The sequence below is a fragment of the Rhinolophus ferrumequinum genome, chromosome 13 (genome assembly GCF_004115265.2).
Source record: "Rhinolophus ferrumequinum isolate MPI-CBG mRhiFer1 chromosome 13, mRhiFer1_v1.p, whole genome shotgun sequence".
In the NCBI taxonomy this organism is placed as follows: domain Eukaryota; kingdom Metazoa; phylum Chordata; class Mammalia; order Chiroptera; family Rhinolophidae; genus Rhinolophus; species Rhinolophus ferrumequinum.
Window position 1 is genome coordinate 21,084,462 of NC_046296.1, and position 17,399 is coordinate 21,101,860.

General features: G+C 37.6%; 1 protein-coding gene across 1 annotated transcript in view; it reads right to left on the reverse strand.

The window, feature by feature from the left end:
* Nucleotides 1-2,220: 2,220 nt before the first annotated feature.
* The window catches only part of ANXA4 (annexin A4), a 54,039-nt gene continuing 38,860 nt past the window's right edge, over nt 2,221-17,399 (reverse strand). The window contains exons 7-13 of the mRNA XM_033125134.1: nt 16,981-17,060; nt 15,077-15,133; nt 11,767-11,860; nt 8,406-8,501; nt 7,781-7,839; nt 6,543-6,665; nt 2,221-2,545 (exon numbers count right to left, since the gene is read on the reverse strand). Of these exons, the coding sequence (XP_032981025.1) occupies nt 2,486-2,545; nt 6,543-6,665; nt 7,781-7,839; nt 8,406-8,501; nt 11,767-11,860; nt 15,077-15,133; nt 16,981-17,060 (569 nt within the window). The 3' untranslated portion in view covers nt 2,221-2,485. The remainder of the gene's footprint in view (nt 2,546-6,542; nt 6,666-7,780; nt 7,840-8,405; nt 8,502-11,766; nt 11,861-15,076; nt 15,134-16,980; nt 17,061-17,399) is intronic.

A 17,399-nucleotide genomic window follows, 5' to 3' on the forward strand; every position in this document is an offset into this window, starting at 1 on the left:
AGGCAGTTTAGGGGAAGGGGTAGGAGAAGAGCAGAGAATGACTGCTGCAAGAGGATCCATCTGCATGCCCAGAATTTGTCGACACAAAGGATGCGCAAGTGTTTACCCCAAAACAAGTGTGGGCACTATAAGACATCCAGCTGAGGATCACCTAAGAGCCTGTGCAAGAGGCCCGGATGGAAGGACAGACTTCAGCACAGACAACCTGAAGGTATCATCTAATGCTTAGGGGCTGAAAAAGGAGAACTGCATTTGCCTTGCCAGAGGAACCGAATATGAGTTCTTCCCTGGTGGACTGATAAAAGAAACCAGGAAAGTGCTCCCAAGAATGGGCTTTAGCCATCTGCCAACGTCACACAGCGCTAATCACCTACAACCACAGCACTGACAGTCAGGTAAGAGCTTTCCAGCTCCCCTGTACTGTCCTCCCTCCTCCTCCTGCAACCCTGTCTAGGTTGGGGAGCGTGGAGGGGAGGGTATGGAAGAAAGCCTGGGTGGAGAAAGAAGAGAAACCCACCATAACCCCTTCCCCAAAAGCCAGGTTCCTGTTGGCAGTAGGCCAGAGCTGAATGAGCTGAGAAGCCTCAACTATAAATCAAGTTTGGAATTTTGACTGGACATATTAATTACCGAAATGACACAGTTTTATGACCTTAAGAGACAGTACAGTAGGACTTTTTATAATCTAAGAGTGACCAGAAAAATCATGACACTATCCTCCAGCTGAATTTTCATCTAAAGACAGAAGAACTAGGCCCAATGAATAAATAGAAATGGACAGTAGGAGAGAAACACAAAGTTGCTTCACAATTGTATTCCAACATGATGCTTGTTCAATATTAACAAACATTCCCTTAGGGTGGCTTTATCCTCCCCTCTAGAAAGCTTTCAGCCAATAAATGCAATTTGTTTTAAAATTTTGGCTAAGCCATACATAATTTAAAGAGAAGGCTACCAAAAACTTTGTGATGCTTCCAAAGCCAAATTAAGTTGATTTGGAAATTCAATACTCTTTTGTGTAAGTATCGAAGCAACCGTACTATTTCCTGTAATTAACTGGAATGACTATTAACAGCAATAGCTTTCACCAATAGCTCGAGCACTTATAATAGGCAAGTAGAAACAAACCGAAAAACAAATCCTTATATTTCACCCACCAAAGTACGATAGGTATTATAGAATGAACAAAAAGGACAAATATTTAATATAAATGTTTTACTTAGTAGAATGGAGAGCATCACTCATTTTCAGAGAATAAATTATATACGTTATTTTACATCATTAAGTAGTAATATCATTTGGTATATGTGAATATTAGTCTTATAGCAGCAGGTGCACATAAGACTAAATATGTTATTTTTTTCTTAATGTTGTAGTTCCTAATAGAAACTGACTAACACAAGTCCTGCAAAAATACCTCCTTTCAGGGTCTAGGATGAAAAAACTCACAAATGAAAAAGTCAGAGAAAGACTATACCTCATTTTAAAGACACCAAGTTTTATTAAAACTATTTTTCCATGTTGTATACAAACTGAACTTTGGAATTAAATCAAGATATACCTTCAGAATAATTCTAGGGTTAAAAGGCACAGTGCAAATGTAAATTACTGCAAATCAACAAAATCCAAAATAACTTAAAAAATTATTTTTAGCACAAAAAATTTCCTGTAAGTAAAATTCAGAGCATCACAATATCACCAGAATACCTAGTTTGACACTTAATTTTTTTCCATTCATCTTCAAGCTGGATTAAGACATTAACCATAATGTTGTGGAATGTTCAGCATTTATGTTTGGTGACCACACATATACAATCTGTATAACCAGTTAGAATTTCATTTATTCAGACAAGTTGGTGATTTTGGTATACTCCAACCTGGAGAGAGTAAGTGATTTTAACATAAAATGTGATAGAGGAAGTAACTCACACCAAATTTAGTAAAGATTAACTAACGTCATCGACAAAACCTAAACAAAGGACATTTGTGGATGCTTTCAAACTATATGAAATAGCAAATTGGATAAATATTCTTACTAACTAGATGCTCACAATTTCAAATCAAGAAATTACTAGCCACTCTAAAAACAGAATTAGGGAAGCAGAGTGATTTTAGAACAGACTTCCAGTCTTCCATTTCAATAGTTTTTCACCAAGAAGAAAACATGAAGTAATTTAAGATATTCCAATTTCTATGAAACACAAATGAGGAAGAGGTCTGTTAAAAACATGGAGTACATTATTATTTCTAATTTTAAATCTCCTCTTAGGTTTTATAAGCTTTGAAATGCCAAGTACAGCTTTAAAACATCATAATGAGCAATTATAGATGAATAATAATACAGAAAGTGTACATGTAGGAGGCATCTGTAGGCGTTTTAATTTGGAAATAAGCATTCTGAGATAATGCTAATAGCGGTGTAGAAAAAAGAAGTTAAAAAAAATTCAAAGTTTTGGGAATCCTCTTATCTTTCCTGGATTTCATTTTAATCATCTCCACCACAAAGAATAAGCAGCACTTTCCTGTAGTCTCCAGATGTGTCACCCTAGAGGACAAGGAAATCAAAGTTACAGTCAGATAAATGGGTTTTATTTATTTACTTATTTTTCATTAAATTTTATTGGGGTGACAATTTTAGTAAAGTGACATAGATTTCAAGTGTACGATTCTGTAATACATCATCCATATGTATCACATTGTGTGTTCACCACTCAGAGTCAGTTCTCCTTCCATCACCATGTATTCGATCCCCTTTACCCTCACCTACCACCCTCCTCCCTGATAAATGAGTTTTCAAATGGAATACACAGCTCAAAGTCATCTGGGTTAACTTTCTTAAGCTTGTCTACATTTTTCTGAGATTGTTTTTTTAATCACGTGTTATTTTATTACAAAAGTAATTCTTGTTTAATGGAGAAAATAAAGACATAAAAGAACACAAAAATCATCCATAATTCCACCAGCTAGAGATTACTATTCTTAACATCTTGGTTTGTGTATATCCTTCTAGATTTTTTTTCTATGCACGTGGATTCCTATGTGATGAGACTGCAGTATTCTTCTGTATTCTGTTTTACTTAATATAGCCTGAATATTTCCCTATTTTAATTCATTAAATGTTCTTCTACAGCATCATTCTTTAATGATTACCAATTATCCACTGTACACAGGTAAAATAATTTATTGGATCACCCCCCCCCATTGTTGGATACTTATGTTGTTTCTAATTTTGCACTCTTATAAATACTGCTGCAATAAACATAGTTAAATTTTTGTGCATTTTCTTGATGATTTACTCAGGATAAATTTTCACAAAATGGCAATTACTGGATAAATGATCACGCATTTTCTTAATCCTTTTGATGTGGGTTGCAAAATAGCCTTCCAGAAGGTGCTATGATGTCTACAAAGAAATTTTTATGGCTGAATTAACAGATCAATTTTTGTTAGTGCTTCATGGGCACTAGAAAAGATGGAATCTGTTTATAGGGTTCAAAGTTTAATATTTATCTATTAAAATAAACCTTAATATATCCTTGTTTATACTTTGCCTCACTGATCTGCCAAAGAATAAGAATATGTTAAAGTCTCCCTAACATAGTATTTCCACCAGTGTCTTCTTTCGGAGCATCAAGTTTTTTATTTATATATTTGAATACATACAATTTGGCACCTAACGTTTCATGAGAATTTACTCTGTTGTAAATTGCTGCCTTTATCAATACAAAGTGATCCACTTTCTCTTATTTAATGCTTTTTCTCTTTAAATTCTTTTTTTTACTTATAGTGTAATCCCTACTTTCTTTTTTGAATTTGTCAAATGTTTTCTTTACTTGTTCCTTATAAATAGTATGCATTTGGATTTTATATTTTTACCTTATCTGAGAGTTTACTTATTTTTATTGTAACTTACATTTTTACCTTCTGTCATTTTTTTCTATTATTTACATATTTTATATTTCTATTATGATCCTTTTGACAATTATTATTGAATGGGCAATGCATTCCTTATTTTTAGTCTTTCCAGTGTTGTGTATGTGCATATGTTTGTATGTATGTATGTGTGTATGTGCATATGTTTACATACTTACATATATATAAACATTGTAATATAAATTTACTTACAGTGATGTTTCCCCAGGCCAATACATGTTTTTGTGCCCCATCATTTTAGTGTCTATATAGTATTACATTGCATGGATTTTCCATAATTTAAGTCATCCCCCATTGGTTAATAAAAATAATTATAATAAATTATACACTATAAAAGTATGTCATATTATTTATTCAAATATAATGTAAAACTATGTAAATAACAAATAATGCTACAGTGAAAATATAATATTTACTGTACTTTTCACATTTCATAAAGCAATTTTATTCAGATTCTTTCATAGATTTTTAAAAATTGTGGTAAAATATATATCATATAATAAAATTTGCCTTTTTAGCCACTTTTAAGTGTATAATTCCATGGCACTAATTACATTCACAATATTGTGCAACCCTCATCACTGTTTCCAAAACTCTTATTTACATCACCCCAAACAGAAACTTTGTTACCAGGAAGCAGTAATTCCCCATTTCCCCCTCAACCCTTGCCCCTGGTAACCCAAATCTATTAATACTTTCTGTCTCTATAAATTTACCTATTCTATATATTTCATGTAAGTGAAATCATAGAGTATTTGTCCTTTTGTGTCTGGTTTATTTCACTTAGCATGTTTTCAAGGTTCATCCATGTTTCAGAAACTTCATTCTTTTGATGTATGTATATACCACATTTTGTTTATCTGTTGATGGACAAACAAAGGTTGTTTCCACCTTTGGCTATTGTGAATACTGTTTACATTGGTGTACAAGTATCTGTTTGAATCCCTGTTTACATTTCTTTTGATTATATACCTGGGAGTGGAACTGCTGGGCCATATGGTAATTCTATGTTTAACTTTTTGAGGAAGCACCATTTTACATTACCACCAGCAATGCACGTGGTTCCAGTTTCTCTATATTCTCACCGCCATTTTTTCTTTTTTTAAAAAAAAAAAAAAAGATTATACTCATCCTAGTATGGTATTTCATTGTGGTTTTGATTTGCATTTCCTAATAATTAATGATTTTGAGCATCTTTTCACGTGCTTATTCCCCATTTGTGTATCTTCCTTGGAGAAATGTCTATTCAAATCCTTTCTTGTTTTTAAATTGGGTTGTTTATCTTTTTGTTATTTGAGTTATAGGAGTTCTTTATAAATTCTGGACAGTAAGCCATTATCAGATATGATTTGCAAATAGTTTCTCCCATTCTGTGGGTTAATGGACTTTTATTTTATTTTCTCTAAAGAAATTCCTAAACATATAATGGCTAAGTAAGAGGTAGAGTTCATTTTTTAAACATTTATTGCCATGTTGTCTCCAGAAAAGTTAGACCAGTTGATAGTCCTTCCATAAGAGATGATGAGTTTTCCCCAAGCTGTTCCCAGCGCTGGTTATGAACTCTATAAATTTTGTGAAGGTATTAGGTAAAAAGTGATGACTTGTTTTTATTTGCAATTCATTGAATATTAGTGAGATTGAACATTTTTTATAAATTGAATACTTGTTTCATCTTTTATGAAGTGCATGTTTAATATCCTTTGCCCAGTTTTCTCTTTGGGTTTTTCTCTTTTTCCTTCGTGATTTGTAGAAGCTCTTAATATGGGATATTAACTCTATATGTTACAAATATATTTTCCCGTAACTTCATTAGGGTCATCCTTGAATCTTTAAAGTGTTTTACTTACAGTTAGCCATACTTTAGCTCTGCATAATAAAGTTACCTCATAGGCTGTACGGAAATGGAAACAAGTTCCTGAATAAATAATGCTACCATGAAAATCTGAAGCTCAAATCACTTAGTAGTTGTACCTCTCCAAGCTCTCAGTGGGATTCAGAGTACTTAATTCACAGATCAAACCCTGATTTGAAGTTTGTTGTGCAGGCATCACCCCCTTCTAGGGAAATTCTTCTGGCTTCATGAGACACTTCTGGCTTCCCGAAGAAGCAAAATCCCAGTAATGAAGGGTTTTCAGGAATGTGAATCATTTGTCATCACTCCCATGCCATGTTAGGATGTCTAGAAGTCTGGTACCAGGTAAAGAACAGCAATCCAGGATAACTCACATGCTTTCCCATATATTCAGTATACCTCAGCTGGCCCTGGATAGGGTACTGGATGACTGATTCAGTTTGCTTATTTCTCATTGTAAGCAGGTAGATAAAGAAACTATACTCTTAAACATATTCATTAAAATATAATCTTTCTGTCTGGGGTCAACCTGAAATAATTACTATATTTACAAGGCACACATTGCCAGGTTCTAACCTGGCAGAGATTTAAATATCTGTGTGAAAGGAGAAAGACAGGAAATACTGAATTAGAGTACCATCTTTAAAAGGTATGCTATCAGCCAAGGAGAGGATAAGAAGTGTCTAAGTACCCAGGTCAGAACCCCAGCCTTTCATCAGAGCTTTCCCCTGGGCCAGGCTCGGCTCCCATGACGTACCTTGATGAAGGAGTATAGAGACTTTCCATAGAGCCTCTTAAAGTTTGCGCGGATGTCCAACATATCAATTTCCGCCCGAGAAACCATTACTCTGATAAGGGTGTCATCATCAGTGCCCAAGCCCTAAGGAAGAAAACAAGATGCCCACATATAAGACTCGCTGGTTTCCAGACAGTGCAGTTCTTTAGTCTGTCAAGACAAGACGATGGACGACTCTCCTGGTTGCCGTCCTTTGTACCTCAACCATAGAGACCTGTGGAATATCACTCCTCACGATGGTGTTCAAGGCTTTCAGCAGCTTACCTTTCCAACAATCCATGTTCTGACCAGAGGAGACCACTCTGTGTCATTCTAGAGACATACCCTGTATTCTCCAGCCTGCCTGTAGGAGACATACCCTGTATTCTCTTACCTGCAATGATTCTTTCCTCCGATGCCATGCTTCCCTCCCCAACCTTACCAAAATCCTCTGATATAAAACTTCCTTTAAGGTCCTGCTCAAACATAATAACTTTTATTCTTTTCTGATCCTCACTGAGTGTCTGCTAATAATACTAGATATAACTATATAAAAGAATATAAAAATATATAAAAGAATAACTATATTCTTTTCTGATCCTCACTCCCTAAACAAACAAATGTTGGGGGAAAAATACCGTTTCCCCTGTGTTCCTACAATATTTGGAACCTCAACTATTGTCTTACATTCTATTTTGTTCTTGTTGGTGTTTTGCACATACCTGCTCCCCTTCAAAGCTAAAAGTTCTTTGAGAGCAAGGACTACATTTTGACCTTTCCTGCACCTCCCATGGTTCCCAGCAAAGGTGCCTGCACAGAGTACTGTGCATGCTTAGGAGCTTGGGATCTGAAGCCAGACTGCCAGTGTTGCATCCCTGCTCCTTTACTTCTTCAGTGAGGACCGTGGGCAAATTGCATATCTTCTTTATGCTTCAGTTTTCTCATCTGTAAAATGGGGGTTGATAACAATACTTGCCCCATAAAGCTGTTGTGGGGATAAAATTAATCTGTATATATAAAGCATTAGGAACAATAATCACACATTATAAGTACTCAGTAAATATTATCTAGTGTTATTATTAGCAGACACTCAGTGAAGTATTTAATAAATTGAACTATTTAAGACTGATTTCGGCCAACCTGGGGGATATAAGTAAGCTTATGAAGGTGGACACAAGACATATCAGAGACAATCAGATGCTAAAAAGTAAGCCATTTACCTTCATCGATTTATAAAGCCTTTCCGCAAAATATGCAGATTTGTTCCTCATGCACTTTACTGTCAAGAGATAAAAAACAGAAATGAAAAGATTACAGATAAAATCTCTGAGAAAAAAGTGACAGTTCCCTGTTTCTATAAGGTATGAAGTAGTGTCTCTCGATGCTTGATCAGAAACATTTTAGCCAAACAATGTTTTATGAACATAGGCGATATTGAAAGCATTTTCACAGATGGGAAGTACCCTCAGTTTATTGTCAACTTCCTGGAGAAATGATTAATAAAGGCCATTAAAGCCAAAGGCAGCATATGGTTTCAAAATGATTACCATCTCTACCATTTGTTCTAACCAGACTTGCAAGATACAGCTCGTATGGATTATCTTTCCCATGTCCTGAGATATAAGGCACAGAGGATATAAAATATATAAAGTCACATGGTATAACAACAATCAGGTTATAGATAATATTTCTTCTTTAAAATTTTGGATCATATCATGAGTGCTTTAAACTTTTTTTTTTTAATCCCTGAAAAAAAAAATTCTACATCCCATGACAACAAACTGGTGACAAGGAGGAAAATCTGTAAGCACTTGTTTCTCTACTCTCCACCCCTTAACAGCTTACCTATGGCCAGCAGGGCGTCTTCAAAGCTACCAGATGTTTCAGATTTAATACTCTGTTCAATATCCTTCTGTGATATCCTTTTGTACTCATCAAACACTACAACCAATAACAGAATGGAATTACAAATAATAATAAAAATAATAGAGGAAACTAAAATTTATGGACAGAATGAACATCTTTTAACTAGACCACACTATGTATTCTTCAGCATATTTCAAGAAGAAACTAATTAGCAATGTGGGTGAGAACCCAGAGGTGTATGGCAAGTGGAAAGGGGTCGAGGAGAGGAGGACATCAGGTAAGTCCTTTCCCTTATCGGAGACCCTGTTTTCTCACACAAAATGGAAATAACCTCTGGAGAGATTTGCTTTTCTCATTGTTTCCTGAATAAGCTGAATGTGTCTTTTTGTAATTTTTGGCTTTGGCAATCACCTAAGTATTCATCTTCCTTTTGGCTCATCAAAACTAGAGCAATTCAACTTCTTCAAAACTGCTTCACATTTGATAACAGCTGGTTGCATCTTTTAATAGACTTTAACATAATTACATTTCTTTTTTTTTGCCAAGTATTTTTTAATTTGATGAACATATTTTCCTCTCTTGCTGTTTCCTGGAGCCTTCTTAGAATGGATATGTTTTACTTATCTTCTTAACGTCACCTTCTTTGGGGTGCTGCCACCCCCAACAGTATGATTCTCGCAGGGCTGTCAATCCAGGAACAACCCTGCCCCACAACATACACCATAAGCTCTACCAAATGAGGGAGCAGTTCACCCATCCAGGACCAATCAGTCTTACCCTCCTAGGAATTTTTTAATCGAGTAGATCATGGGGATGTCCAAAAACACTGAGTCATCTTTAACTTCAGAAAACATAAGAATCATATGGGAAACCTGTTAAACTTCCTGGGTGTCCTCTCAGAGGTTCTAAGTCAGCTAGTCTGAAGTAGGGGTTCATGAATCGGCATTTTTCACGGAGACCAGACTTAGGGAAACTCTGCCTTAGAAATAAAATCCATGACTCCTACTGAGATCCCCAGAACTGCTTTGATTTCTGTTCTTCCTGGTGTTGTTTAGCTCTCCCTTCAATGCAATGAGCCACCAGTATTTTTCATTTTCCCTCTTGTCCAATTCTATATTTCCCTTTTTAAAAAAAAACAAGTTGGAGTCAGTGTACGAGTGAATGCTTAAATTAAAAAAAATTATTACAGTAAAAGATAACGTTGCCATTAATCCCCCTGAAAATATTTTCCTTTCTTTCGAACACACTTATCCCATCATTCTTACCACTTTCTGAAGCAGTTCTGGACGTCCTCTTTCGAGAGTGTCTTTAGTTGCACTGCCATGGCTGCCTTGATGTCCTGAATTGATTCAAAACGTTTACCTTTCATGGTCATTTTAACTTTAAGGAAGAGCCAGAAGTCTCACAGTGCCAGATCTGTTGAATAAGGTGGATGAGGACACACCATAATGTTTTTATTTGACAGAAATTGCTTTACCAGAAATGATGTGTGACATGGAGTTTTTGAATGCTGCTGCCGAGTGCCATCCAATGGAAAGGCAGGGATCTTCAATTCGGGAAGCGCCAAGTCAAACCTTAGTAACAGTGTGTGACAAGTTTCAACTTGTTCGGTGCAGTCAGTCGGGTGTGAGCTATGGTTGAGAGAAGGTATGTTTTAAAGTGTGCTGTAAATCATCTTCCATCATGACAACACTCCATGTCAAACATCGCTTCTGGTACAGCAATTTCTGTCAAATAAAACCATTACAGTGTGTCCTCATCCACCTTATTCACCGGATCTGGCACCGTGTGACTTCTGGCTCTTCCCCAAAGTCAAAATGGTTTAGGACATTAAGGCAGCCAGGACAGCTCAACTAAAGACACTCATGAAAGAGGACTTCTAGAACTTGCTTCAGAAAGTGGTAAGAACGATGGGTTAAGTGTATTCGAAGTGAGGGGGAGTATTTTGAGGGGGATTAATGGCAATGTGTCTTTTACCGTAATAATTTTTTTTTAAATTTAAACATTTACCATATTGTTTGATGACACCTCGTATATTGCTTGGAATAAAAGAAATCTAATTGACACATTTTCTAAGCCTCAGTCTTTGCCATTGTAGAAGGGGGGAAATGATATCTGCTCCATTGGAATATTGCAACAAATAATGTTTACAGTATGCTTAGCACTGCACCTAGAAGATAGAGTATTAACAAAACCTCAGTTATTATGAATCGTCACTATTATTGTTGGTTGGTAAGAAACTCATGAAGTTTTCTTCATCCAAAGAGTGCTTAAAAGATTTTCTTCCAGTGACTTACAAGCAGATAGTGTTTTATAACTGCCTAACTGCCTGACTTGCACCTGGACGTGAAAGTTGCAAATGGATTTGCATGAAATCGGCTTCTGAGGACCTGCAGTTCTTGGAAAGTACCACCAGGGGGAGACTTGTGTTATTAGTAATTAGGCCAGGGAAGGCAAATTAGGAGCTGAGTCAGAAAGTGCATCATATAGTGGCCCATGACATTTATTAACAGGAGTAATCACCTATTTCTTGTCACTGTGGAATATCTGAAATAGTTGCAACTTCCAATGTGTTGTAATTTTCAACTACTTTATGTTTTCAATTTAGAAAACTCATTCTCAAATTTCCGACAAGTTTTGTAAATTGTGTGTGATTATAAGGGCACAGTGGGTCTATAAAATTATGACATAGCATAAAGACTTAAAGAGCTTATAAAAAAGATGGAAGATCTTATTAAACCTTTATTGCTGTTTACAGGAAGAAAATAAACCTGACAACGAATATTGTACAATTGTTTGTTATCTTTTCCCCAAAGAAGTTAAAGGCACTTTATGAAGACTAGCATTATCAGAAGCAAATTAGAAACATTCCACATAGGAAATAAAACTTTAAATTATCCACTATTCGTCTGACGCAACATATCCCCTAAAGAAATCACTTCTACTAGTTTTACAACTTGGATGTTAAACAGGAATAAATGTCAACCAACATTTTTATTTTCCTGCTTGTTGATGTACTGAAAATATTTTCTTATGTAATTAAATTTAAATTGAGCTGCTTTAGAAAAAGGACTATGAAGGTCAGTTTCCTATAAATAGCAATGCCAAACTTCTATGAATACATTGTGTATCTGCTAATTATTCATGATTAATCTTTCAGAAATTGGCCCTCATGCACGTCGTTGCACTCATACATTTCCGAGGTAAGATATGTAAGACAGCTCAGGACAATCAGTTCCTTGTACCACGTACAGGGGAAAAGGTTATCAATGAATTATGGGCAATACAGTCTTCAGTTCCTTTTAAACAGTTTCTTTGGAAGACGAAGCAAGTGCCTTACCGTGCAACAGATGATTTCGATTCCGGGAACAGAGAACAGTTAGAAATTTCACCTCATCTGTCCCCCATTTCTTCTCTCCAGCCTCATAAAGGTCCTGAAGCCAAACAAAGCACAAATTTAAAACACCATAGAAAAGGTGCCAGGACATATCCAAATATTTCCAGAATTTCAAAGAGTTGAGCTGGCTTAGTTTTATGTTGTTGGTGATGGAGCTGGAAGTGGTACTGGCAGTGCGTGGTAATGACTCAGCATTTTTCCTTAGGTATAAGGCTAATGGTACCCTATAATATCTCCTTGAGAGTCGGGGCAAACACCAGCAGCTCTGTACATGCAGTGTACATGGTTCTAACTTAAGAGTTAAAAGGAATGTTAAAGAGTTAAAAAGACTTGGGCTGTCCCATACAGAAGCCATTGACCGCATGTAGCTATTTAAATTTTAATTAAATAAAAAAATTAAATAAAAAATTAAATTCAACTCCTCAGTCATACTAGCCTCATTTCAAGTGCTCAGTGGCCATATGTGGCTAGTGGTTACCATCCTGGACAGGGCGGATGTAGCACATTTTCTACATCACAAAGTTCTGTTGGACAACACTGCTCTTGAATAATCTGTGATTTGTTTGGGGCTACAGAAGGTCTCACAGTAGAACCAGGACCCATCAGTAATCGCTTCTATTCCAACCAGGTAGGAATACAAGAATTTGATTCTGGTCACTTTAACTTCATTATTTATAAATCAAAACTACTGTACATATCATCTCACATCCATTAGGATGTCTGCTATTAAAAAGAAACAGAAAATAACAAGTGTTGATGAGGTTGTGGAGGAACTGGAATTCTTATGCAATGTGGGTGAGAATGTAAAATGATATATCCTCTATAGAAAAAAGTATGGTTGTTCCTCAAAAAATTAAAAACAGAATTACCACATGACCCAGAAATACTATTTCTGGATATATATCCAAAAGACTTGAAAGCAGAATCTTAAGAAGATATTTGCAAACCCATGTCCATAGCAGCATTATTAACAATAGCCAAAGGGTGGAAGCAACCCCAGTGGCCATCCACACATGAATGGATAAGCAAAATGTGATCTATACATACAATGGAATATTATGTAGCCTTAAAAAAGAAAAGAAATTCCTACATGTGCTACAACATGGATGAACCTTGAGGATATTATGCTAAGTGAAATAAGCCAGACACAAAAACACAAACATTGTATGATTTCAGTTATAAGAGGCATCTAAAGTAGTCAAACTCATAGAAATAGAAAGTAGAATAATGGTTGCCAGTGGCTGGGGAGAAGGGAAAATGAGAAGTTGTTAAATGGGATTAAGAGTTGCAGTTTTGCAAGATGAAAAAATTCTGCAGATTGGGTTGCACAATGTGCACACAGTTAACTACCAAACTATTGTTAATTACTGAACTGTACCCATTATTTCCTTTAGGGTAAGCTTCGTCCCAAGAACAGATAAAAATGGACTGGTTAAATAATAGCCTCTCTATATTTAAAATTTTCTACCCTTTATAAGTATTTACTACCAAATTCTACCTGCTCTGATCATTCTCATCTCAAACTCATTTATTTTCTTCTATCGAAATCCAGTTATATAACCCAAAGTCTGCAAATGATATCCTTGCTGCTGATGCAAATTAAAGAGCAAAGATGGACAAGGTTTCCTACTGTCTTATCCTGGAAGAGCTGAAACCTTGGCTGGAGCTGTTCTTAAATTCCTTGTCTCTTGCTAGGACTTGGAAGATCCAGAAAAACCCTATTCTGAGTTCTATGCCCTCTGTCCTACTTCCCCAGCCTAAACTTGGTTAGAAGCATTTTTTCACCTGGTCATCTCCAAGAGAAGAGCTGAAAAATATTTGTTTGCTGAATTGCATGGTTTTTAAAACATCAGACAGACCTGGATTCAAAGAGCCCCATTCCACCAGCTTTGTGATCTTGGACAAGTCATTTAAATCTGTCCATCAATTTCCTAATCTTTAAAACAGAAGTAATAATATCTACTTCCCAGATTTGTCGTAAGGAAAAAATGTAAAGTAGTCAACACAATGCCTGGCTCCTAGTAAACCCACAAAAAATGGATAGTGAATATCACGTTTCAGGAATAACTTACTCACTACCGTCTCGTTGGATTTAAGATTCACCTAGGCTATGGGGGGTCCTTCCGCCATGCCCAGCATGCTCTCCCTGAGGTAGCTGAAATTCACATAAGCATCCAAGAGTTCCAGTGTCTTCAATGCCTTCTCCCTCCTCCAAGCTTCTGGATGGAAGGCAATTTCCTATGTCTCCTGTAACGGATGGGCCTCCCTGAGTCCTCAGAACTCTTATGACACACATACCCCTCTCCCTTCTAGCGAAAGCAACAGAATCCATAGAGGTTCATACCTCACATACTGAATGGGACCAGTCCCTTTCTACGGTTGTATAAGCATGAGGAGTACAGGGTCTAGATCCAAATTGCCTAGGTTCATATTCCAGTTCTGCCATTTATTATCTGTCTGAACTTGAGCAAGAAACTTGACTTCTCTGAGCCTCGATTTCCTTGTCCATAAAATGGAGATAGCAATACTTACATCATAGGGTTATTGCAAGGATTCAGTGATATATCAGGAGCTAGCACAGTGTTTGGTACCTAATAAAGATTCACTTTTTATTAGCTATTATTAGTGTTATCTGGCCACATAAATAGACCAGGGGTTGGTACCAAGGAAGCAACTGCTTCTTGGGGTTAGTATTAATTTTACCCAACAGGGTACACACTGTGCCAAGCTGTATTACACAGGTTCCTATCAAATGTTCTCTTTGGGGAAGTACAAATGTAACGTAAATCAAGCAAAGGCAGGTCTCTTCATCTCCAAGTGATTTAGAAGACACTCCATGGTTCTCTGGGGTAAGCCACACCACGGTCCCAATGTGAAGAAATCTAGAATCCAGAGGCACATATATAATGATGCCTCGTGCCACCCCCAAGCCCCAGGTTCATTCCAGGCAGAATGAACGCTAAGAACACGCAAGGAGGCAGAAAACACATGGTGTGATGAGGGAACTACGGGCTGAGCAGTTGATTTAATTTAATCCTAAATTAAATACAGAATTTAGTGAGCAATTTATTCCTGGTACATTATATTCACTATCGGTTTTTTGCAAGCAACTTCTGCTATTAAAGTTCATCTGTGGGAATCTTTTTAATAACATATCCCAGCTGGCCAATATACACTGAAATATGAGAGGGGGGTTTCATCAACTAAGGCCTATCTTACTGTCCAAAGAGAAAGAAGCTACAGTTCTACTCACCTGGGCATCCTGTCTCATGAGAGCATCATCCAGATGATTTCCTTCATCCCTGCCACCCTGGGGATGAGAAAAACAAACCAAAGAGAATGAGAGAGTAGCCATGAAGATGTGGGTAAGACGGAACGTCCGGGGACCCAAGGACATGGTAATTAGACAGAATGCCACAAGGGGTCACACTTCCAGCCTAGGGAGAGAGGACCGATGTCCCCTGAGCGTGCTTGCATTATTCCTGTGGCTCTGATCTGAGCCTAGAGAACATTACCAACCAGAGGGCGAGCCCTTATTGTATGGGTGTCTCTGCAACATAAGAAAGGGAAGGAGAACGAATGCTGCCTGTTGACTCCTCCCTCAAATACTATCTCCTCCCCTTCCTCATCCCCCCCAATCCTCCCAGCTGACTCATACCTTTGGAACTAGCAAATCTACATTGATCAATTCTGCCAAATAGGGGTTGGGAACAGAGAAGAATAGAGAGAGTCTAGGACCAGAGATGGGGCTTGAGGAGCACATGAAAGCGCCCCATCCCTCACCAACACCAACGCACTGCGAGGGCAGAGTTGACATCTTAGATGAATGCTAAAGAACAGCAAAACAAGCTACTTTCCTCTGGTGTGTTACACTGTTTTTATTGCTATTCTGTCTCAATCGTCTATGGTCTAGGCATGTCTCAGCAGAATGGCAAATTTGGGAGGAAAAGAAAAAATGGGTAGGAAATAAGAAAAGCAGGCTGCATTATTAAGTAAATACCAGAGAAAGAACGAGGTGGGAGTTGGAGATATTTTCCAGGGATTTGCTTTGAACAGCAACCATATTAACAGAAAAAGACAAGTCAGGAAGAAGAGCTGGTTTGGAAGGAAAATGAGTTCAGGTTTAGTGTAGGAGGACTGATTCGAGGTGATGGCAGAATATCCAAAAGGAAACATCTAAAAAGCAGTGAGAAACGAGTCTCACACTCAGGAAGGAGGTCAGGGATAAAGCTACAATTGGGAAGTCATGTGAAATAGCTCATGTATCCCTCTGCTCGTTTCTGGCACCCCTGCTCCCACACTAGCCCAGTCCTTCTTTATTTCTCACATAGAATACTGAGGTAACTGCCTACCTGGTCTCCCGGCCTCCAATTCCTTGCCATTACAATTAATCTTACACCCGACTATTACATTACTCTTCTAAAAATACATTTCCAATCGCATCATTCTACTGCTCCGATACCTTTAGTGGCTCCCTACTGCTCTCCAATGAAAGTGTAAACTCTTCCCAACGTAGAATCCCAGTTCATCCTTTCACCTTGCTCCTAGAATTACCACCCTGACTGCTCAGCCAGATATTCCCTGATCACACCAGGTGTCTCCTGCCTTCTTGACGGTTCTTAGTGTGCTTCCTGCCTGAATGCACCCACCCACACCTCTGCTTCTTGAAGTACTACCAACCCCCCAAGTCCTCTCTGAACCTGATCTCTGCCATGAAGACTTTTCTTTATTTCTGCAACCAAAATTCTCCTGGAACTTTCCTTTTACTCTGTGCCTCTCCTTGGCCACTCACTTTTCAAGCCTTTACTATAGTAACTTGTGTACCTGATCTAGTCCCTTATGACAACAGAAACTTCTAAAGCCCAGGAACTGCCTCTTAATCATCCTCATTAACTCTCAATGCACTGAGTAATAAGGGTACCAGACATGTATTAAGTACTTATATAGACGTATATAAATGGGAACAAATGGGCATACATGACTAGCCAGAGTCTCTCAAGGAGAGAAGAGAAAACACCAGAGAGGCCCAAGAAAAACATCTGAGGAATATTCACATTTGGAAGGTTGAAAGGAGGAGAAAGCCTGGAAAAGAGGACAGTGAGCATGTCAACAAAACCCAACCCCCATCAGACGCAACACACAGAGGGGGCCACTCACAGCAGACAGAGACACCAGCACTCTTTGGAACATGAAAGATGTGTCAGAGCGAATGTCATCTTCAAGGCTCCGCCCGTATTCTAGCAAGAAAGTAAAATTAGCTACATGAGGACAGAGTCCTACCCAACACTGTGACATAGTCCAGAGCCTTCTGTTCTCTCTGAGACCAGCCTGTGTACTGAAGCAGCTCCTCACGAGGCTTCCCACCTCACATACCGCAGGTTTTCAAAAACTGAACTCTGGTAAAATGATCAAGATATGTTTAGCTTGTCATTATAATGGAAACAAGATGTTCCTGTTCTCTAAAATGGGAGGCGAAGAAGGCTGGGGCTGCAATCCTCACTCTTCCTACTGTCCAAGGGTCTGTTCTGAATGTGGTTTTCAGTGACGCAGAGAACAGTAACCGTTGAAAAGCAAAT